Source organism: Cherax quadricarinatus, chromosome 78, assembly GCF_038502225.1.
Source record: "Cherax quadricarinatus isolate ZL_2023a chromosome 78, ASM3850222v1, whole genome shotgun sequence".
In the NCBI taxonomy this organism is placed as follows: Eukaryota; Metazoa; Arthropoda; class Malacostraca; order Decapoda; family Parastacidae; genus Cherax; species Cherax quadricarinatus.
In genome coordinates, this window is record NC_091369.1 from 21,783,077 (window position 1) to 21,806,715 (window position 23,639).

Below are 23,639 nucleotides of genomic sequence, written 5' to 3' on the forward strand. Positions count from 1 at the left end.
GTGGTGTGAGGAGGGGTGATATGAGGGAGGCTGGTGTGAGGGATGGTGATGTGAGGGAGCATGGTGTGAGGGATGGTGGTGTGAGGGAGGGTGGTGTAAAGGAGGGTGGTGTGAGGGATGGTGGTGTGAGGGAGGGTGGTGTGAGGGAGGGTGGTGTGTGGGAGGGTGGTGTGTGGGAGGGGGGTGTGAGGGAGGGTGGTGTGAGGGAGGGTGGTGTGTGGGAGGTTGGTGTGGGGGATGGTGGTGGGAGGGGAGAGTGGTGTGTGGGAGGGTGGTGTTGGGGATGGTGGTGTGAGGGAGGGTGGTGTGTGGGAGGGTGGTGTTGGGGATGGTGGTGTGAGGGAGGCTGGTGTGAAGTGGGGTGGTGTGAGAGGGTGGTGTGAGGGAGGGCGATGTGAGGGAGGGTGATGTGAGAGGGTGGTGTGAGGGGGTGGTGTGAGAGGGTGGTGTGAGGGGGGTGAGATAGGGTATTGTGAGGGAGGGTGGTGTGAGAGGGTGGTGTGAGGGAGGGCGATGTGAGGGAGGGTGGTGTGAGGGGGGGGTGATGTGAGGGAGGCTGGTGTGAGGGATGGTGATGTGAGGGAGCATGGTGTGAGGGATGGTGGTGTGAGGGAGGGTGGTGTAAGGGAGGGTGGTGTGAGGGATGGTGGTGTGACGGAGGGTGGTGTGAGGGGGGGTGGTGTGTGGGAGGGTGGTGTGTGGGAGGGGGGTGTGAGGGAGGGTGGTGTGAGGGAGGGTGGTGTGTGGGAGGTTGGTGTGGGGGATGGTGGTGTGACGGGAGGGTGGTGTGTGGGAGGGTGGTGTTGGGGATGGTGGTGTGAGGGAGGGTGGTGTGGGGGATGGTGGTGTGTGGGAGGGTGGTGTGAGGGAGGCTGGTGTGAAGTGGGGTGGTGTGAGAGGGTGGTGTGAGGGAGGGTGATGTGAGGGAGGGTGATGTGAGAGGGTGGTGTGAGGGAGGGTGATGTGAGGGAGGGTGACATGTGAGGGTGGTGTGAGGGAGGGTGGTGTGAGGGGGGGTGGTGTGAGGGAGGGTGGTGTGAGGGATGGTGGTGTGAGGGAGCGTGGTGTTAGGGATGGTGGTGTGAGGGGGGTGGTGTGAGGGGGGCGGTGTGAGGGAGGGTGGTGTGAGGGAGGGTGGTGTGAGGGGGGGTGGTGTGAGGGAGGGTGGTGTGAGAGGGTGGTGTGAGGGAGGGTGGTGTGAGGGAGGGTGGTGAGAGAGGGTGGTGTGAGGGAGGGTGGTGTGAGGGAGGATGATGTGAGGGAGGGTGGTGTGAGAGGGTGGTGTGAGGGAGGGTGGTGTGAGGGAGGGTGGTGTGAGGGAGGGTGGTGTGAGGGAGGGTGGTGTGAGAGGGTGGTGTGAATGAGGGTGGTGTGAGAGAGGGTGTGGTGAGGGAGGGTGACGTGAGGGAGGGTGATGTGAGAGAGGGTGATGTGTGGGAGGGTGGTGTGTGGGAGGGTGGTGTGAGGGATGGTGGTGTGAGGGAGGGTGGTGTGAGAGGGTGGTGTGAGGGAGGGTGACGTGAGGGAGGGTGATGTTAGGGAGGGTGATGTGATGGAGGGTGGTGTGACGGGGTGGTGTGAGGGATCGTGATGTGAGGGAGGGTGGTGTGAGGGATGGTGGTGTGAGGGAGGGTGGTGTGAGGGATGGTGGTGTGAGGGAGGGTGGTGTGAGGGAGGGTGGTGTGAGGGATAGTGGTGTTCGGGTGGGTGGTGTGTGGGAGGGTGGTGTGAGGGATGGTGGTGTGAGGGAGGGTGGTGTGTGAGGGTGGTGTGAGGGAGGGTGACGTGAGGGAGAGTGGTGTGAGGGAGGGTGATGTGAGGGAGGGTGGTGTGAGGGGGTGGGGTGAGGGCTGGTGGTGTGAGGGCGGGTGGTGTGAGGGATGGTGGTGTGAGGGAGGGTGGTGTGAGGGATGGTTGTGTGAGGGAGGGTGGTGTGAGGGAGGGTGGTGTGAGGGATGCTGGTGTGAGGGAGGGTGGTGTGAGGGATGGTGGTGTGAGGGAGGGTGGTGTGAGGGAGGGTGGTGTGAGGGATGGTGGTGTGAGGGAGGGTGGTGTGTGTGAGGGTGGTGAGAGGAATGGTGGTGTGAGGGAGGGTGGTGTGAGAGGGTGGTGTGAGGGAGGGTGACGTGAGGGAGAGTGATCTGAGTGAGGGTGATGTGAGGGAGGGTGGTGTGAAAGGGTGGTGTGAGGGATGGTGGTGTGAGGGCAGGTGGTGTGAGGGATGGTGGTGTGAGGGAGGGTGGTGTGAGGGATGGTGGTGTTAGGGAGGGTTGTGTGAGGGAGGGTGGTGTGTAGGAGGGTTGTGTGTGGGAGGGGAGTGTGAGGGAGGGTGGTGTGAGGGGAGGGTGGTGTGTGGGAGGGTGGTGTTGGGGAGGGTGGTGTGAGGGAGGGTGGTGTGTTGGAGGGTGGTGTGTGGGAGGGGTTTGTGATGGAGGGTGGTGTGATGGAGGGTGGTGGGCAGGAGGGTGGTGTCGGGGATGGTGGTGTGTGGGAGGGAGGTGTAAGGGAGGGTGGTGTGTGGGAAAGTGGTGTGTGGGAGGGGGGTGAGAGGGAGGGTGGTGTGAGGGAGGATGGTGTATGGGAGGGTGGTGTGGGGGATGGTGGTGTGAGGGAGGGTGGTGTGTAGGAGGGTGGTGTGGGGGATGGTGAAGTGAGGGAGGGTGGTGTGAGGGAGGGTGGTGTGAAAGATGATGAAGTGAGGGAGGGAGGTGTTAGAGGGTGGTTTGAGTGAGGGTGTTGAGAGGCAGAGTTGTGTGAGGGTGGGTGGTGTAAGGGAGGGTGATGTGAGGGAGGGTGATGTGAGGGAGGGTGATGTGAGGGAGGGTGATGTGAGGGAGGGTGATGTGAGGGAGGGTGATGTGTGGGAGGGTAAAGTGACGGAGGGTGGTGTGAGGGAGTGTGGTGTGAGGGAGGGTGGTGTGAGGGAGGGTGATATGAGGGAGGGTGATGTGAGAGGGTGGTTTGAGTGAGGGTGTTGAGAGGCAGAGTTGTGTGAGGGTGGGTGGTGTAAGGGAGGATGGTGAGAGGGGGTGGTGTGAGTGGGAGGGTGATGTGTCGGAGGGTTATATATGTGGGGTTAGGGTGGGTGGAGTAATGGTGGGCAAAATGATGGTGGGTGTTGATAGGTTATGTTGTGTGTGTTTGGAGTGGGAGGATAGGTGGCATGAAGGTGGGTGGTATGAGGGGTCTGGGGAAGGAGAAGTTGGAAATGTGTGTAATGTGAGTGTGGGAAGTTTGAAAGTGGGAGTTGCGGGGGTGGGAGGCGTAGGTGTAAATGTGGATAATAATAATGGATGAGTGGAGGTGTGTAGTATGTGTGGGTAGTGTGTAGTATGTGTGGGTGGTGTGTAGTATGTGTGGTGGTGTGCAGTATGTGTGGTTGGTGTGTAGTATGTTTGGGTGGTGTGTAGTATGTGTGGGTGGTGTGTAGTATGTGTGGGTGGTGTGTAGTATGTGTGGGTGGTGTGTAGTATGTGTGGGTGGTGTGTAGTATGTGTGGGTGGTGTGCAGTATGTGTGGTTGGTGTGTAGTATGTTTGGGTGGTGTGTAGTATGTGTGGGTGGTGTGTAGTATGTGTGGGTGGTGTGTAGTATGTGTGGGTGGTGTGTAGTATGTGTGGGTGGTGTGTAGTATGTGTGGGTGGTGTGTAGTATGTGTGGGTGGTGTGTAGTATGTGTGGGTGGTGTACAGTATGTGTGGGTGGTGTGTAGTATGTGTGGGTGGTGTGTAGTATGTGTGGGTGGTGTGTAGTATGTGTGGGTGGTGTGTAGCATGTGTGGGTGGTGTGTAGTATGTGTGGGTAGTGTGTAGTATGTGTGGGTGGTGTACAGTATGTGTGGTTGGTGTGTAGTATGTTTGGGTGGTGTGTAGTTTGTGTGGGTGGTGTGAAGAATGTGTGGGTGGTGTGTAGTATGTGTGGGTGATGTGTACTATGTGTGGGTGGTGTGTAGTATGTGTGGGTGGTGTATAGTATGTGTGGGTGGTGTGTAGTATGTGTGGGTGATGTGTACTATGTGTGGGTGGTGTGTAGTATGTGTGGGTGGTGTATAGTATGTGTGGGTGGTGTGTAGTATGTGTGGGTGGTGTGTAGTATGTGTGGGTTGTGTGTAGTATGTGTGGGTGATGTGTACTATGTGTGGGTGGTGTGTAGTATGTGTGGGTGGTGTATAGTATGTGTGGGTGGTGTGTAGTATGTGTGGGTGATGTGTACTATGTGTGGGTGGTGTGTAGTATGTGTGGGTGGTGTATAGTATGTGTGGGTGGTGTGTAGTATGTGTGGGTGGTGTGTATTATGTGTGGGTGGTGTGTAGTATGTGTGTGTGGTGTGTAGTATGTGTGGGTGGTGTGTAGTATGTGTGGGTGGTGTATAGTATGTGTGGGTGGTGTGTAGTATGTGTGGGTGGTGTGTAGTATGTGTGGGTGATGTGTACTATGTGTGGGTGGTGTGTAGTATGTGTGGGTGGTGTATAGTATGTGTGGGTGATGTGTACTATGTGTGGGTGGTGTGTAGAATGTGTGGGTGGTGTATAGTATGTGTGGGTGGTGTGTAGTATGTGTGGGTGGTGTGTAGTATGTGTGGGTGGTGTGTAGTATGTGTGGGTGGTGTGTAGTATGCAGGTGGTTAGTGTGAGAATGGGTAGTGTGGAACTGGTTGGTGGGTAGTGAGTGGGGGTGTTGTGAGAGTGGGATGTGGTAGTGAGTATGGGTGATGTGGTAGATGAGACTGGGCAGTGGGGAATGAGGATTGGTGGTGTGAGAGTGGGTGGTGGGGAATGAGGATTGGTGGTGTGAGAGTGGGTGGTGGGGAATGAGGGTGGGTGGTGTGTAGGTGATTGTGTGAAAATGGGCAGTTTGACAATGGGTGGTGTGTAGGTGATTGTGTGAAAATGGGCAGTTTGACAATGGGTTGTGTGTAGGTGATTGTGTGAAAATGGGCAGTTTGACAATGGGTTGTGTGTAGGTGATTGTGTGATAATGGGCAGTTTGACAATGGGTTGTGTGTAGGTGATTGTGTGAAAATGGGCAGTTTGACAATGGGTTGTGTGTAGGTGATTGTGTGAAAATGGGCAGTTTGACAATGGGTTGTGTGTAGGTGATTGTGTGAAAATGGGCAGTTTGACAATGGGTTGTGTGTAGGTGGATGTTTTGATAGTTTATGGTGTGAGAATGGATGGATGTGGAGTGAGAAGGGTTGCTGTCAAAGTATTTTTATTTATATTTTAATAAAAACAGTATATACAAAACATATAAGGAAAGGTACACAATAAGATTACATACATTATTAATATAGATTAAACGTGTACAAAGCCCAAATATTATACCAGGTTGAAAGTTACTAAACCATGCTTAAAGACTCGAAAACAAATCTCACAACACACTCACAGGCCAATACACAGTTAAACCAGACTGTGAGGTGCAGCATGACACATGATCAACATCATGCATCCTGCACCTCCAACCCTCCCCATCCCTGTCTTTGGAAAGGCGTGTACTGGCACGCACAGGACCCCACACAGGCAAATGTTAATAAACAATAAGAAACATAACTGGAATAAACAATACATACATTTGCAATAATGAAGACTTAGAAAACACAAACAGATCGTCCTTGCCAGGTTCAGAAAACCACACATGCTGTGTAAGTGTCACAAAAATAGAACATAATGCTAGAATGTTTCCCCACAAAGGGGCACCTTGGTACTAGAAAACACACCTTAGTGGAACAAAGTTCCCACTGCTGAAAACAAATATATACAAACATGCCATAATACAGCACCCAATTAAGGGTTTTGTCACTTATTCGCACATAAACAGTAAAACACCCCTATACATGGTTGTCAGTGGACAATGTACCTATTTGGTCTGATCCAAGGATATCGGACACTGGCCTTGAACTACAAAATAATTACATATCCTCAGATTTATAAATAAAACAGATACAACTGTGTCCAGAACAGGAATTAACGCTCTCACACACGCCCATTGTTAGAGAATCACCAGTGACCATGACTGATGAGTATCAACTCATCAAGATACAGAGACATGACAATACACCAGGACACACACTGTCGCCAAGAACATTGTCAAGCATCCACCCATCCCTCCCCCACCCAGCCTGGGTTCAAACAGCCACACAGACACCAAACTAACCCAGGCCCACACCCAACAGCCAGTAAACCATCACCCATATGGCCAGAACTTACATACAACAATCAACTGAACACTCACTTCCTGCTAAGCAAGAACCCTGATCACCTCAGGCACAAGGCACAGTACTCGCTCCCATCTTGTTCCTCATCCTCATATCCGACATAGACAAGGATGTCAGCCACTGCACCGTGTCTTCCTTTGCAGATGACACCTGAATCTGCATGACAGTGTCTTCCATTGCAGACACTGCAAGGCTCCAGGCGGACATCAACCAAATCTTTCAGTGGGCTGCAGAAAACAATATGAAGTTCAACGATGAGAAATTTCAATTACTCAGATATGGTAAACATGAGGAAATTAAATCTTCATCAGAGTACAAAACAAATTCTGGCCACAAAATAGAGCGAAACACCAACGTCAAAGACCTGGGAGTGATTATGTCGGAGGATCTCACCTTCAAGGACCATAACATTGTATCAATCACATCTGCTAGAAAAATGACAGGATGGATAATGAGAACCTTCAAAACTAGGGAGGCCAAGCCCATGATGACACTCTTCAGGTCACTTGTTCTATCTAGGCTGGAATATTGCTGCACTCTAACAGTACCTTTCAAGGCAGGTGAAATTGCCGACCTAGAAAATGTACAGAGAACTTTCACGGCGCGCATAACGGAGATAAAACACCTCAATTACTGGGAGCGCTTGAGGTTTCTAAACCTGTATTCCCTGGAACGCAGGAGGGAGAGATACATGATTATATACACCTGGAAAATCCTAGAGGGACTAGTACCGAACTTCCACACGAAAATCACTCACTACGAAAGCAAAAGACTTGGCAGACGATGCACCATCCCCCCAATGAAAAGCAGGGGTGTCACTAGCACGTTAAGAGACCATACAATAAGTGTCAGGGGCCCGAGACTGTTCAACTGCCTCCCAGCACACATAAGGGGGATTACCAACAGACCCCTGGCAGTCTTCAAGCTGGCACTGGACAAGCACCTAAAGTCAGTTCCTGATCAGCCGGGCTGTGGCTCATACGTTGGTTTGCGTGCAGCCAGCAGCAACAGCCTGGTTGATCAGGCGCTGATCCACCAGGAGGCCTGGTCACAGACCGGGCCGCGGGGGCGTTGACCCCCGAAACTCTCTCCAGGTAAACTCTCCAGGTAAACCTCAAAGCACTTGCTCACTCCAAGTGATCAGCTCAATGCAACCCCTGAAAGGCCATTCCACCTCTCACACACTCATACTAGCAGTCACCTCCACCTACAAGGCTAATAAAGCACCAACTGTTAAACTGAGGTAACCCACCAGAAAAGCCTCCTCCCACCAATGGCCCTATTCCTACAAACCATCTTATTTAAAGGTCCTGCTAATACCCATTTATGCACGACCCACTCCCCATTCCCTCGCATACCCCTATAGACATACACAAAATCTACAATTAAATATGCCAAGGCTTGCTGGAAGCTCTCAGGCACCCCCTGGACTACAGACTTAATGCCTGCAACACTAAAACCCCAACTCCCACACCTGAGCCACGACCCACCCCATCCAGTCCCTTATACCCCCCAGACCCTCACAGAAATACACATGATATGCTGTTTCAGCATCACCACATAACCTACACTCTCCCCCCTCCACCACCCACCTCTTCCAGAGAACCATTCCAGATGGCAAAACTCTGTGCAGGAAGAGGAACATTTCCTCCCGCACCTGAGATCAAATGCGTAGCCTACAAAACCTCACCCAGATGTCCTCCATGCATTCATGGGATATATCTCCTCCACGGGTACCACTACCCTTCCCCAAAGCATACACTCCAAAATCTCCACCTGAATCTTACCTGGTTCCCTCAGGACCAAGAGCACCCGCAACACCACCTCACGCTCCCGTAACTCCACACCAATACCACCGCCACATTGCAGCATGCAGGTGCTCCATTCCCCCTCCCCCAACATTCCCTGCACCTACCCCTAACCCTCCCTGAAGCACCAGCAGCGTTACCACCTCCCTCCTCAGCCAATCATACCACGAACCCCAAAAGAACTTGAACACCCTCTTTAGGATCCCAGTAATATCCGGCACATGCCATACCTTGCTATAAAGTAACACGTTCACCATGATGACCCTCTGTAAAAGACTTAAATGGTATTGCCGCAAACACCCCAAACGATGTTCCACCCGTTTCACAATGCATACAGAGTGTAAACTCTCGCACGTACCAGATCACCCATATACACGATGCCACAAATCATTAAGCTATCCACCACACATCACATCACATCACCACCCCACTCCTCCCACACCATCCAAGCCCCCAACCCCATCAATTTTCGATTTCTTCACATTAACCCGCATACCAGTAGCACCCCGAAACGTATGGATGACGGCACCTACCTTTCTCAAGCGTGTCCCCTCCCCTCCCACACAATAATTGTCTTGCCGTCAACGTAACCCACAAGCCCCGACTAACACCCCATCTCCCTCGAACCCACCCACCCACAAATACAAGCCTCAACAGTCCTGTAAAATGGGTCCTGAACAGAAGCAAGCAGAATTTGTGGAAGTGGACATCCCTGTAGAAGACCCTGCCCCATGTTCACTGATTCCCCTAAACGATCATTGATCTGCACATACACCTGCATGCCCCTATAAACGTCTCCACCCACCTCACAATTTCCTACCAAAAGCCCTGTCTCCCATTTCACACGATCACTGAGCAATGCAATGTCTACAAGTTGGAAAAACAGTTTTATATACCACTTGCGACTCATATGCAATGTCACATTCCATCTGTCATGATGTCATGTGTGTTGTGGACCTGCTTTGCTGGTGCCAGTACAAGTGTGAGTGTTGTAGTGTGTTGTGGAGCTGCCCAGCTAGTGCCAGTACCAGGGTGGGTGTTATTGTTTATTTTGTTGACCTGCCTAACTAGTGCCAGTGAAAGGGTGGGTGTTGTTATATGTAAGTAAGTAAGTAAGTAAGTTTATTCAGGTATACACAAATACAGTTACATAGAATTATCATACATAGCAGCATATGTGTAGAGAACCTATGATAACCCAAAAAAGTCAGACACTGTGACTTATTTCCATTGGGGTCCTTTTACCTTATTATTATAATATAAAGGTTATAATATTTTCTTATTAATTCTACAATGAAGATAACATCTTATTATCATACTAAAAAGACTATCTACTACACGAGGGTCATTAAGACTATCTACAATAAGAGGGTCATTACTAGGAATAAGGTAAAATTTACACGTATGTTAGCTAAAAAAATAGAAAATCATTCCCCTTCCTTTCTGTAGCTACATTCATCAGACACCTTTTGGCAGTCTTCTTGAACTGGTTCCTGCTAGGACTGGCTTTGACATGTGCAGGCAGTCTGTTCCATTTCTTTATTGCTGTACAATAAAAGGTGTTTGAAGTCTGGCCACTGACTGTGGGTACTACAAAGTTGTGCTCCCTCCCCCTAGTACTATGATTGCTTTTGTTCCCAACGTTGACAAAATTGACAGCAAGATATTCTGGACACTGTGAGCAATTTTATAAACATGATTTAGCTTCAGTTGTTTTACTCTGTCTTCAACATTCAGCATATCCAACTGCTGTAATTCATCCTGGCCTACATGTTCTCTTGGTCCCAGCCCCAGGATGAATCTTACGATTTTGTTCTGGGTGATTTGCAGTCTATCTTTCAGTTTTTTTGTCAAGGCAGAGTACCATGAAGAGCAAGCGTAATCCATATGGCATTGTATAAGGGCTAGACATAGGGTCCTGCGAGCCTCAGTAGGTAGACACTGTGCTTGTCTATACAGGAACTTCAGTCTGGCATTCGCTTTCTTTACTACATTGTTCCCTATCAATTCTCCTGACATGCATGGGTCAAAGGGGATTCCCAGATATTTTACTGATGAAACCAAAGTGATGGGCTCCCCATTACACTGAACATTAAAATTATTTACCCTTCTCAGTTTATGTTTCGTGCCAAAGAGAATGGCTTCAGTTTTCCCGAGGTGTAATGATAGTTTGTTGTCTACTAACCATTTGCTGCAGGACTCCAGTTCCAGTGTTAAAACATTAGCAATATCTTGTGGGTCTTTACCTGACACTAACAGAGCACTGTCATCTGCATACAGTAGGAGTTTGCACTTAACACTGATAGGCATGTTATTGACATAACATAAGAACAATAAGGGACCCAGAATACTACCTTGGGGAACTCCACATGTTATCGGCAGGGATTCTGATTCCGTTTTGTTGATTTTGACTGTTTGTCTCCTATTGCTAAGGTAGGACTTAAACCAGTCTACAGAACCTATACCGATAGCTTGAAGTTTCTTACATAATAAATTGTGGTTGACAGTATCGAAGGCCTTTTGCAGGTGTAAGGTTACCATATCTATGAGGTTCTCCTTTGACATTTCAGTTCTCAGGTAATCCATCAGATTAATAAGGGAGGTGTCGGTTGAATAGGTTCTTCTAAAGCTCGATTGATAGCTATGGAGAATGGTGTTGTCATTAAGGTTCTTAACTACTTGAGAGTACACCGCCCTCTCTAGAATTTTAGATATTATACTGAGTATACTAACAGGCCTATAGTTGCTTACATCAGACCTACTATTTTTCTTGAAGATAGGAGTAACTCTGGCCTCCTTGAACCTCTCCGGTACGGTATTAGTGGTGATTGATAGATTTATTATGTGAGCAATAGGGATTGACAGTTCAGAAGCACCATCTTTTAGGAACTTAGACGGGATGTTATCCGGGCCAGTCCTCTTAGTTGGGTTTAACCTGCTTAGTTCTTTTTGAATAAAGTCATGAGATACACTTACTAGTTGACAACTGTTTGGGGTTACCCCTTTATTGGTATAGTATGTTTGAAACTTATCAGAGTCTGTGTTAAAGGTATTTGATGCAGCTGGTAGTTTACTTACTAGTGTTGATGCAACAGACGTGTAGTAGGAATTAAAGCAATTTGCCACCTTAGATGTTTCGTGTTGTACCTCATTATCGATAGTGAGTACTATGTTAGACCTATCTACTGGCTTATAACTATACCCCAACTGTTTTAGTTGTTGCCAGAACTTTCTGGGGTTATGCTTATACTCTTCAATTTTTGAGCAATAGTGCTTTGCCTTTGCTCCTTTTATAAGTCTCTGTACTCTGTTCCTCACCCTTTGGAATTCATTTAGTGCTGCAATATCCTGTTTGTTTGCTTTAAATCTTTTTAGCAGCTGGTCTCTGAATTTCATATTATGTAATATCTCAGTAGTCATCCAGGGTTCAGTTCTTCGTTTAATCCTAACCTCTTTAACTGGAGCAATATTATCAAGGATGGTAGTGAACATTGTTTTGAATTTTCCCCAGGCATCGTTTACGTCCGTGCAACTTGTTATCTCTGTCCAGTCACAATTGTGTAGCCTATTTACCAGTGTTTCTTCACTGTATCTAGTTGACCTCATTTTTATTGTCCTGTGTAGGCCTATCCTATCCCTAGTGATTTTCCTGGTGCAGTAAATGATGAAATGATCACTAAGACCTTTGGTAATGACGCCTGACTGACTAATGTTCTCAGAGCGGTTACAAAGTATGTGGTCAATTAGGGTGGCTGAGAACTGTGTGATCCGGGTTGGTGTATTAATTAGTTGAGTGTAACTATTTAATCCTAGAATTTGCTTATACCTTTTGCATAGCACGTTATTTTGCTGCTGAAAACATATATTGAACTCTCCCAGTATTATTGTCTCGCAATTGTTTCCAAGTCTGGACAATACTCTGGAAATGTCTTCCTAGAACTGGTCCTGGGTAAGAGGGCGGTAACTAGTTCCTACTAAGATGGGTTTGGTCTTGGGAAGCAGCACTTCAAACCATAGAATCTCCAGTTTATTGTTATTTAAATCAGGTCTTGGGTTGTAAGCTAAGTCATTTCTAATGTAGGCACATACTCCACCACCCTTTCTGTTCCTATATAAGCGTTTTATATTGTAACCATCTATTTTGACCTCGTCGTCAGTCACCGTATCGTCCAACCAAGATTCAGAGATGGTTATAACTGCCGCCCTAATTTTGTTAGCTAGAATCCTAGTCTCTGCCAATTTAGGGAGAAGTGATCTTGCATTGACATGAATAAAGTGAAGGCCTGTTTTCATAAAACAATTATAATCATCAATATATGGCAATGGGTCATTTGTATTAAAATTAGGTAAATCAATGTCATCATTGCTAAAGGGTAACTGTGCCAAAGTGCATTTGTTGCACACAAAATGAATTCTGGCACCGTTGCTATAATTGTACATACATCCATCATGCACCCACCCCTTACACATTTTACATAAGGTGCCTTTTGTTTTTCATGCGTACTTTAGTACAGTGTATGCACCTGTTTGGTGGTGTTTGAGATAATAATGGTTGTATTGTCTCACATTGACCTACGTATGCATTACATATAGAGTTAAGGTTATCATTCCTAGCTACTAGACCGTCATTATCGCCGTCATTTATCTGTCTGTTTTGCCTCTGCACAATAGTTTGAGGTCCGGGATTAATTTGGATATCACCACTTAAGAGTACTTTTTTTTTTTATTTAAAAGCAACATACACATAAACCATAATAAGAAAAAACACAAGCCGACAATAAGCAAATAAAAAAACCGTGGCAGACAATGTCAGTACACACACAAAAAACAAAATACAATTTAACACATTGATAAAACAAAATTCTACTGAAAAAAAACAACCAGTTTACAGAAAAAACGTACCGACTACTAAACAAAACGTCGGAGTCATTATAAAACATGTAGGAATAAATCCTATAAACATGTATATATGTATATACATACACATGCACATATACACATACATGTATGTGCACATGTGTTCTTACAGAACAGACTGGATTATACACGAAAAAATACGCAAAATGACTTATCACTAAATAAACTAATATATAACATCCAATAACAGAAGTGGCAGACAATGTCAGGTACACACAAAATACATTTTAGCACATTGATATAACAAAATTCTACTGAAATAACCCAACCAATTTACGAAGAAAAAAAACATAACGACTTCCAAACAAAGAGTCGGAGTCATTATAAAACAAGTAGGAATAAGTCCTACAATCATATATATATGTATATATATACACATGCATATACACACTTACGTGTATTTGCACATGTGTTCGTACAGAACAAACTGGATTATACATAGAAATAAAACGCTAAATGACTAGTCGCCAAATAAACCAAAAATATATTACATCCAATAATAGAACTATACCTAAGACAAACAAACCTACACACAAACAAACCTACCCACAAACACACCTACACACACACAAAGTTAATGTTACCGATTAACACTCAATATATAATATGACCTTCCATACAAATTGAAGGGCATATATAAACCCCATGAAATACTTACATATTCTCGTACATAGTTCATAATGTACCCCTTCAATACGATAAAAAAAAAGACGTATGACAAGGATAAAGCTATCATCAGATTCGAATATATAAAACATTTCCTCAAATATACATATGAATATAAACCCCATATATAAAATGGTTCTTATAACAATAAAAGAAAAAAACAGAAAATCACATACAACTTTTAATTCTGTGGTTTTACAAAATTCATAAGGTCTACATACCCCGGAGCCCCCGACGGCTGCCTGCAAATAAATTTTACCCACATCAAACACCTTGCAAAGCAGTCAACCTTCCTCATCAGGCATCCAATCACTCCAAGGGGACACACCACTGAAGAGACCAACCCCTTGTCTCTCACCCCGTCACCAAGCGGAGTAGACGTTCAACAGTAAGTCCACGATATCCCTCAGGAAAACTAGTTACCCACCTTCCCCCATATAATTGTTTGTTCCTACACGCTGTTCTATAAAAACACGCAGCCAATGCTTTTATCCTAATGTTTCCCTCCACCTCCCGCATCCCCCAAGAGACATACAAGTAATCAACTATTACGTATCTGATAGCCCTCCCCACCTCGTTGGGCATCCCTCCCATATCTAACATTAAAGCCCTAAGGGGTGATATCTGACCCCCCCCCAATAAAAGGAAAATCCTCTTCAACCACAATCTTACCATCTCCAAAGCAGAACAAAAATATACTACATGGAAAGCAGTTTCAACTTCCCCACAAAAACCACATGACGCCTCTCTCACAAAACCCATTCGTCTTAGCACCTCTTTCGATGCTAACGTCCCCATAAGAAATCTATATACTAATTCTCTCGCTCTTGCCTGTATTCTTAGTTTACTAAATTCCACCCATATCACTCTCCAATCATATGTGGGATACACTGCCATCCCCTGCATTGATTCCTGACAACGACCCACACCCACCAACCGTTTTACCTTGAGTTTTTTAACATTGCGAACCTTTAACATAAACCTCAACATATCTTCACATTCCACTAAGTCCCTGCCACCCCACCATTTTCGGATATCCCCCATCACCTCCCCCACCCGAAGACCCCTTTCCCCCGCTGCCCGAATATACCTCTGCTTCTCATATAGCGCCTTCACCCTAGACCCTAATGCCATCAATCCCAATCCTCCCTGTCTTACCGCAGTCATTACCACATCTTTGCCCAAGCACGCCCTCCCAAAACCCCACACATACCTTAATACTCTTCTCTGTAATTCCATAATATCCTGACTTCGTAAGGGATAAATTTCTGCCACTCCCCACACCTTACTATAAATCAGCGTATTTACCACCACAACCCTTTGATGCAAGGTTACGTCCCCGGCCCATAGACTCCTGAGCCTACTCAAAGCTCTGTCCATTACCATTTCTGAATTAACCCTCCTGCTCTCCTGTGCATCTGCCAAATACAAAATCCCACAAATCTTTAGCCTTTCTACAGTTATCCAGCCAAACTCCTCCCCCAAGGTCCAGCCTACCCAAGTACCTACCTCCAGCAACCGTGATTTCTACTTATTAACTCTCATCCCAGTAGCATTCCCAAAAAACTCAAGTACCCTTTCCACTTTACTTAAATCTTCTATCTCATTAAGTAAAACAGTTGTATCATCTACATAACCAACAATATTCCCACAAAAGCCTCCACACTCCCCCATCCTTCCCATCCCACCATCAACCAGAAAATAGAAAGGATTCTGCATACGTGCAAAGAGTATTTGGGAGAGTGGACACCCCTGCCTTAAACCCCTCCCCATGCTTACAGGACTACCCAACCTACCATTTACCTGTACTCTCATCGATGCATCCGCATACAATGCGGACCCGCCAACCTCCCTCCAAAACCCATTCTCACCATACTCTCCATCAAAAATTCCCTATCCACATAATCATAAGCTTTCTCCCAATCCAGACCTAGAATACCTCCCTTACTACTACCCTCAAGGAAATCCCTAATACATGCATGACCTACCCGCATACTCCTCCCCGGGATTCCAAAATGTCCCCCATGTATCACCGACCCCATGACCTTCTTCAGTCTATTACCCAAAATTTTCGCAAAAACCTTGTAATCTGCTCACATCAGAGATATTTCTCGGTAAGCACTCAACTCTCTTCCCCCCCTCTGCTTTGGCACCAAAACTATGACTCCCATACTTTGCGATGTGCCCAACTTCCCACTAATTAACATATGATCCAATACCCTAACAAAGCATTGCCTAATACACCCCCAATGTGCTCTATAAAAATCATTTGGTATGCCGTTTATCCCTGGTGTTTTCCCGGTACTCATCCCGAAAACTGCCTCTTCCACCTCAACCTCACTTATACCACCCTCCAACCCCACTCTATCCTGCTCACTTAAAACACTATGGACCCCCCCTCCAAAAATAACCTCCCAGGAACCCCCCTCCCTCCAACTCCATTTCTCCCTAAACCAACTATCAGCATAGAGACTCATACTTTCCGTATTGGATAGGACCCGGCCCTCTGGATACCCTCCCACCCCAGGGCTTGTCTCCAAATGTAGAATGGTGGTTACTCTCTGCCGGTCTCGAAATTTATGTAAAACAAACCCGGACGGTTTATCACCCCACAATACGTCCTCTAACCCAGCTCTAACCCTAATGCATCAAACCTATCGTTGCGTAATTCAGCTATTCTACTCCGAAGACTGGCCATGTCATCCCTCCTACCACCTCCCCCAACATAACAGTCTTGCAACTGTCCCTCCAGATAATTTTGCAGCCCAAAACGCCACCTCGCCTCTTCTCGTCCCCTGACCTTAAAGAAATTCACTATTTCAGGTTTGGCCTGCATTTTCCACCAATCTAACAGATCTATCTCCCTGTTCCTAGCCTCCCAAAAATGCAACCACCAATCACTGAAAAAAGGCCCCTCCCCCTCCTCCTTAATAAGAAGCCTAACATTTAATTTCCAGTACCCAGAATAAATACGCACCACTCCATCCCACATCAGATCTGCTATTACCGCCCTGTGATCAGAAAACCCCACATCGAAGGTTTGCACCCTCACAATATCTTTACCCTGCTTAATATAGATTCTGTCCAATCGCGCCTCATATCCCCTATGGACGAACGTGTGCTCCACTAGGTATCCCCCCCTCCCCACCACACCAACAACCCCAATATCTCGCAATACATCCCTCAGAACACTCAACACACAACCCGCCCCTCTCAGTTCAACATCACCACTCCGAATCACACAATTCCAATCACCTATTACTGTTATAGCAGGCAAACCTCTCAAGTGATACAGCAATACCTCCCTGACAAAATCTACTTTTACCCTGGTATTACTAGTTGCTGGCATGTAAACTGCTACGAAACTAGCTCGACTCTCACCACAGACACCATCCACCCTCACGACCCTCCCCCCCCTCTTCCCAACCGATGACACGCAAGGGGCTGGTCTCCTTTACAGTCACTGCTACCCCACCTTTCAATTGCAAATCACTGGTAACATACATCCGATATCATTTCACCCGCAACTCACATCCAGCCCTGTGATTATGCTCTTGCAAAAAGCAAATGTCAACATCAAACCACCGTAAAAACCACTCCAACCAAACTTTCTTGACCTCAGTCTTAAGTCCATTAACATTAAGCGTGACACATCTGAAATTTATAGAATGGGCGGCATTCCCCTATGCCGCTGGGATTTACTCACTGCACTTTTCACATTACGTGTTCCCTTGAAACTCGAGTTTTCCTGAGCAGTCACCTACCCCCCTCCCTCTCCCACTGTGCAACTCAGGCGCACCTCTACCACTATGAGGCATCGGCTCCACCACCGCTGCTCATGACTTCTTTCCCGGCCTCTGCCCCGGTAATGACCTCGTCTATCTCTGACGCAGCAGTTCTTTTCCTAGAACTTCCACTTACACACATATCACCATCAGGCGAATCCTCCTGGTGTACCTCCACGACCACCACACGCTGCAGTCCTTTCTTACTCAAGTCTTCCTCCACGATTTGTTGTCCCACCAGCGCTCCGTCCTCACATAAACTGAGGACACCTTCTGCACAAGGCTCCTCCCCATCAAGAAAATCCTTGATCACATCCGCCAATGAACCATCCTGGGTCGAAGCTTCCTGGACTAAAGACTCCTCAGATGTCACCTTCGACTCCCCCGACGCCCCTGGGAGAGTGACACACGTCTCCGCCGCCGCCACCTCCCGTTCGACCTCCTCGCTCAAGAGGTCAGTCCTCCAGCCTCCCGAGGCACCGGAGCCAGGCACCAAATCTCACGGCTGCTGAATCACAATTGGAGTTCCCAGAGCTCGAGGAGCCTGCCTCCTAAGACACTGGGCTGCCATGTGCTCATAAGAGCTACACAGACGACATGTATTCCTCTGACCAGCATAGTACACATAAACCTGTGTTCTATGACCGGTCATCGTAACATAGGATGGTACAGGCCTTGTTAAAGACATTTTAAGGGTGTAAGAACCCTCCAGCAGCCCTTCATATGGACCATCCCTCCACACCCCCATGGTTGCAGAATGCACTGTCCCATAACTGCTAAAAAACTCCTGTAGACCATATGCCGTGGCCTCGAAGGGTACATTTCATACCTTCACCCATGTGAAGTACTTAGAGACGTCATGTAAAACGACATCCATCGCTGAATTCACACTCATGCGTTGTTCCTGGTAATGCTCTACAATTCTTGTGTAGAAGCCGGCTCGTACAAATTTCACGAAGATTCTTGTCAAACCATTAAGAGCGACGCCATACAATTCCTCATTGGGAATACCATATGTATCCCTGATGATATTAGAGAGAAGGACGTTCATCATATCTCCACTTAACGTACCATAAACCAGCTCAATGCAGATAGTATTTATTCTCCGTCCAGTACGTTCCGCCATTTTGATATCCAAGTGAAAACATGTAAACTGCGCAAAAGCCAACTCAATCAGGAGCGACTGCGCAGCACGTCCGCACAGCCCAATAGCGATGCGAACAATAAATGAAATTCTGGCACCGTTACTATAATTGTACATACATCCATCATGCACCCACTCCTTACACATTTTACATAAGGTGCCTTTTGTTTTTCATGCGTACTTTAGTACAGTGTATGCACCTGTTTGGTGGTGTTTGAGATAATAATGGTAGTATTGTCTCACATTGACCTACGTATGAATTACATATGGAGTTAAGGTTATCATTCCTAGCTACTAGACCGTCATTGTCGCCGTCATTTATCTGTCTGTTTTGCCTCTGCACAATAGTTTGAGGTCCAGGATTAATTTGGATATCACCACTTAAGAGTACTACAATAAGAGCTGTGTGCCACTGCTTTTGTTTGGGTATGTGGTGTTGCCATACCTTGCGGCGATAGTGACATTTACTTTTCTGGTAAGATGGCAACTGTTGGGCTTTTACTGTCCAGGGCACTGTTACTCCATTCACCTTTTCCAGCCCCCATGACTGATTTCTTTCTTCATGGAATTGAAGAAGAAAGATAAATATAATTATGGCAACCTGTACCCCCCTAATATTAGCCTGCCATTTTCACTCTTCTCTCTTTTACTCATATACAATAATATTTATTTCTCTTTTCCAGTCCCCAGTACACTTAGTATCTGCTTAAGCAATCACCACTGAATTACTAGTAAATTTTCTTCTTCAAAACCCTCGTCACTGCTCACTTTTCCCTTAACTTCACAAACCCCTTACAGTTAACCCCTTATTACACACTCCCCTTATGTGTGTTGAAAACCTACTTAGCTAGTTCCAGTACAAAGGTGAAAGTTGTTGAGTGTGTTGTGGACCTGTCTAGCTAGTACCTGTACAAGGGTAGGAGTTGTGTATATTGTGAACCTTCGTAGCTAGTGCCAGTCCAAGGTTGTGTGTTGTGTGAGTTGTGGATCTGACTAGCTGGTGCCAGAACAAGTGTGGGAGCTGTTGCGTGTTGTGGACATGCTTAGCTATTGCCAGTTCAAGGAAGGGTGTTGTTGAGTGGCGTAGACCTGCCTAGCTAGTGCCAGTAGACCTCTGGGTGTTGCTGTGTGTTGTTGAGCTGCATAGCTAGTGCCAGGACAAGTGTGGGTGTTTCTGACTGTGTTGTGGACCTGCCTAGCTAGTGCCTGTTCAAGGGTGCGTGTTGTGTGTCTGGCGGACCTGCCTAGCTGGTGCCGGTACAAAGGTGGGTGTTATTGTTTGGTGGACCTGCCTAGCTAGAGCCAGTACAAGGGTGGGTGCTGCTGTGTGTTGTGGACCTGCCCAGCTAGAGCCAGTACAAGGGTAGGTGTTGTTTTGTGTGGTGGACCTGCAAAGCTAGTGCCAGTTCGAGGGTGGGTGTTTTGTGTTGAGGGCCTGCCTAGGCAGTGCCAGTACAATGGTGGGTGTTCTTGTGTGTGGTGCACCTGTTGTGTGTGGTGGATGTGCCTAGCTGCTGCCAGTACAAGGGTGGGTGTTATTGTGAGTGGTGGACCTGCCTAGCCAGTGCCAATACAATGGTGGGTGTTGTTGTGTGTGGTGGACCTGTCTAGCTAGTGCCAGAACAAGGGTGAGTGTTGTTGTGAGTGGTGGACCTGCACAGCCAGTGCCAATACAATGGTTCGTGTTGTGTTGTGGACCTGCCTAGCTGGTGCCAGTGCAAGGGTGAATGTTGGTATGAGCATTGTTGAATTTCCTATCAGTTACCAGAATAAGTGTTGTTGTTTGTGTTGTGGAACTCCCCAGCTAATTCTGGTACAAGTGTGCCTAGGTAGTGCCAGTAAAAGGAAGGGTGTTGTTGTGTGTGTTGTAGACCTACCTAGCTGGCGCCAGTACAATGATCCGTGTTGTTGTTTGTTTACCTGCCAAACTGGTGCGAGTACATGGGTGGGTGTTGTCGTGTGAGTTGTGGAGATGCCTAGATGGTGCTATTACAGTGGTGAGTGTTGTGTGTTGTGGAGCTGCACTGCAAGTGCCAGTACAATGGTGGGTGTTGATGTTTGTTGTGAACTTTCCTAGCTGGTGCCTGTACAAGAGTGAGTGATGTTATGTGTGTTGTGGACCTGCATAGCTAGTGCCAGTGGAAGGGTGGGTGATGTGTGTCTGGTGGAACTGCCCAGCTGGTGCCAGTACAAGGGTGGGTGTTATTGTTTGGTGGACCTCCCTAGCTAGTGCCTGTACAATGATGGGTGTTGTTTGTTGCGAACCTTCCTAGCTGCTGCCAGTGCAAGGGTGGGTGTTGTTGTATGTGGTGGACCTACCTAGCCAGTGCCAGTTCAATGGCGGGTGTTGTGTGTGGTGCACCTGCTGCCCAGCTTCTGCCATTACAAGGGTGGGAGTTGTTGTTGTGTGGTGGACCTGCCTAGCTAGTGCCAGAACAAGTGTGGGTGCTGTGTGTTCGGGGCCTGCCTAGCTAGTGTCAGTAGAAGCGTACGTGTTGTTGTGTGTGGTAGACCTACCTAGCTAGTACAAATACAAGTGTGCGTGTTGTTGCGTGTGGTGGACCTACCTAGCTAGTGCCAGTACAATAGTGGGTGTTGTTGGGTGTACTGCACCTGCCCAGCTAGTGCCAGTACAAGGGTGGGTGTTGATGTGTGTGATGGACCTTACTAGCTGGTGCTAGTACAAAGGAGGGTGTTGTTGTGTGTGGTGGACCTGCCTAGCTAAAGCCAGTACAAGGGTGGGAGTTGTTGAGTGTGGTGGAACTGCCTAGTTAGTGCCAGTACAAGGGTGGGTGTTGATGTGTGTGGTGGACCTGCCTAGCTGCTGCCAGTACAAGTGAAGATGTTGTTGTGTGTGGTGGACCTGCCTTGCTGGTGCCAGTAGAAGAGAGGGTGTTGTGTGTGTGGTGGACCTGCCTAGCTAAAGCCAGTACAAAGGTGGATGTTGTTGTGTGTGGTGGGCCTGCTTAGCTAGGGCCAGTACAAGGGTGGGTGTTGCTGTGTGTGGTGCACCTGCCTAGCTAGGGCCAGTACAAGGGTGGGTGTTGTTGTGTGTGGACCTGCCTAGCAAGTGCTAGCTAAAAGGTGGTTGTTGTGTGTTGTGCACCTGTCTAGCTAGGGCCAGTACAAGGGTGGGTGTTGTTGTGTGTGGTGGACCTACCTAGCAAGCGCTAATTCAGTGGTGGGTGTTGTGTGCGGTGGGCCTGCCTAGCTAGTGCCAGTAAGAGGGTGGGTGTTGTTGTGTAGTGGACCTGCAAAGCTAGTGCCAGTACAATCGTGGGTGTTGTTGTGTGTGGTGGACCTGCCTAGCTAGTGCCAATACAAGTGTGTGTGTTGTTGCGTGTGGTGGACCTACCTAGCCAGTGCCAGTACAATAGTGGGTGTTCATTGTTCGCATCGCTATTGGGCCGTGCGGACGTGCTGCGCAGTCGCTCCTGATTGAGTTGGCTTTTGCGCAGTTTACCTGTTTTCACTTGGATATCAAAATGGTGGAACGTACAGGACCTGCCTAGCTAGTGCCAATACAAGTGTGTGTGTTGTTGCGTGTGGTGGACCTACCTAGCCAGTGCCAGTACAGTTCTGGGAACTCCAATTGTGATTCAACAGCCGTGTGATTTGGTGCCTGGCTCTGGTGCCTCGTGCGGCCGGAGGACTGACCTCTGGAGCGAGGAGGTCGAACGGGAGGAGGCGGCGGCGGAGACATGTGTCACTCTCCCAGGGGGGTGGGGGAGTTGAAGGTGACATCTGAGGAGTCTTTAGCCCAGGAAGCTTCGACCCAGGATGGTTCATTGGCGGATGTGATCAAGGATTTTCTGGATGGGGAGGAGCCCTGTGCAGGTGTCCTCAGTTTATGTGAGGACGGAGCGCTGGTGGGACAACAAATCGTGGAGGAAGACTTGAGTAAGAAAGGACTGGAGCGTGTGGTGGTCGCGGAGGTACACCAGGAGGGTTCACCTGATGGTGGTATGTGTGAAAGTGGAAGTTCTAGGAAAAGAACTGCTGTGTCAGAGATAGACGAGGTCATTACCCCGGGGCAGAGGCCGGGGAAGAAGTCATGGGCAGCGGTGGTGGAGCAGATGTCTCATAGTGGTAGAGGTGCGCCTGAGTTGCACAGTGGGAGAGGGGGGAGGTGACTGCACAGGAAAACTCGAGTGGCAAGGGAACACGTAATGTGAAAAATGCAGTGAGTAAATCCCAGCGGCATAGGGGAAAGCCGCCCCTTCTATAAATTTCAGATGTGTCATGCTTAATGTTAATGGACTTAAGACTGAGGTCAAGAAAGTTTGGTTGGAGTGGTTTTTACGGCGGTTTGATGTCGACATTTGCTTTTTGCAAGAGCATAATCAAAGGGCTGGATGTGAGTTGCTGGTGAAAGGATATCGGATGTATGTTACCAGTGGTTTGCAATTGAAAGGTGGGGTAGCAGTGGCTGTAAAGGAGACCAGCCCCTTGCATGTCATCGGTTGGGAAGAAGGGGGGAGGGTCGTGAGGGTGGATGGTGTCTGGGATGAGAGTCGAGCTAGTTTCGTAGGAGTTTACATGCCAGCAACTAGTAATACCAGGGTAAAAGTAGATTTTGTCAGGGAGGTATTGCTGTATCACTTGAGAGGTTTACCTGCTATAACAGTAATAGGAGGTGATTGGAATTGTGTGATTCGGAGTGGTGATGTTGAACTTAGAGGGGCGGGTTGCATGTTGAGTGTTTTGAGGGATACATTGCGGGATGTTGGGGTTGTTGATGTGGTGTGGAGGAGGGGATACCTAGTGGAGCACACGATCGTCCGTAGGGGATATGAGGTGCGATTGGACAGAATCTATATTAAGTAGGGTATAGATGTTAGGGTGCAAACCTTCGATGTTGGGTTTTCTGATCACAGGGCGGTAATAGCAGATCTGATGTGGGATTGAGTAGTGCGTATTTATTCTGGGTACTGGAAATTAAATGTTAGGCTTCTTAAGGAGGAGGGGGAGGGGCCTTTTTTTCAGTGATTGGAGGTTGCATTTTTGGGAAGCTAGGGACAGGGAGATAGATCTGTTAGATTGGTGGGAAAGGCAGGCCAAACCTGAAATAGCGAATTTTTTTAAGGTTAGGGGACGAGAAGAGACGA

At 47.7% G+C, this 23,639-nt stretch overlaps 1 protein-coding gene across 3 annotated transcripts in view; it reads right to left on the minus strand.

Moving 5' to 3' along the window:
* The window catches only part of LOC138855028 (uncharacterized), a 397,726-nt gene that overhangs the window by 340,083 nt on the left and 34,004 nt on the right, over positions 1-23,639 (minus strand). The window contains exon 1 of one of the 3 annotated variants that reach the window (XM_070101773.1): positions 8,250-8,291. The exons of 1 other annotated variant lie outside the window; for it this stretch is intronic. In XM_070101773.1, the coding sequence (XP_069957874.1) occupies positions 8,250-8,276 (27 nt within the window). In that variant the 5' untranslated portion in view covers positions 8,277-8,291. Of the gene's footprint in view, positions 1-7,998; positions 8,128-8,249; positions 8,292-23,639 lie in introns of those variants that run through there. One more of the 3 variants, XM_070101775.1, reaches the window with a different exon arrangement.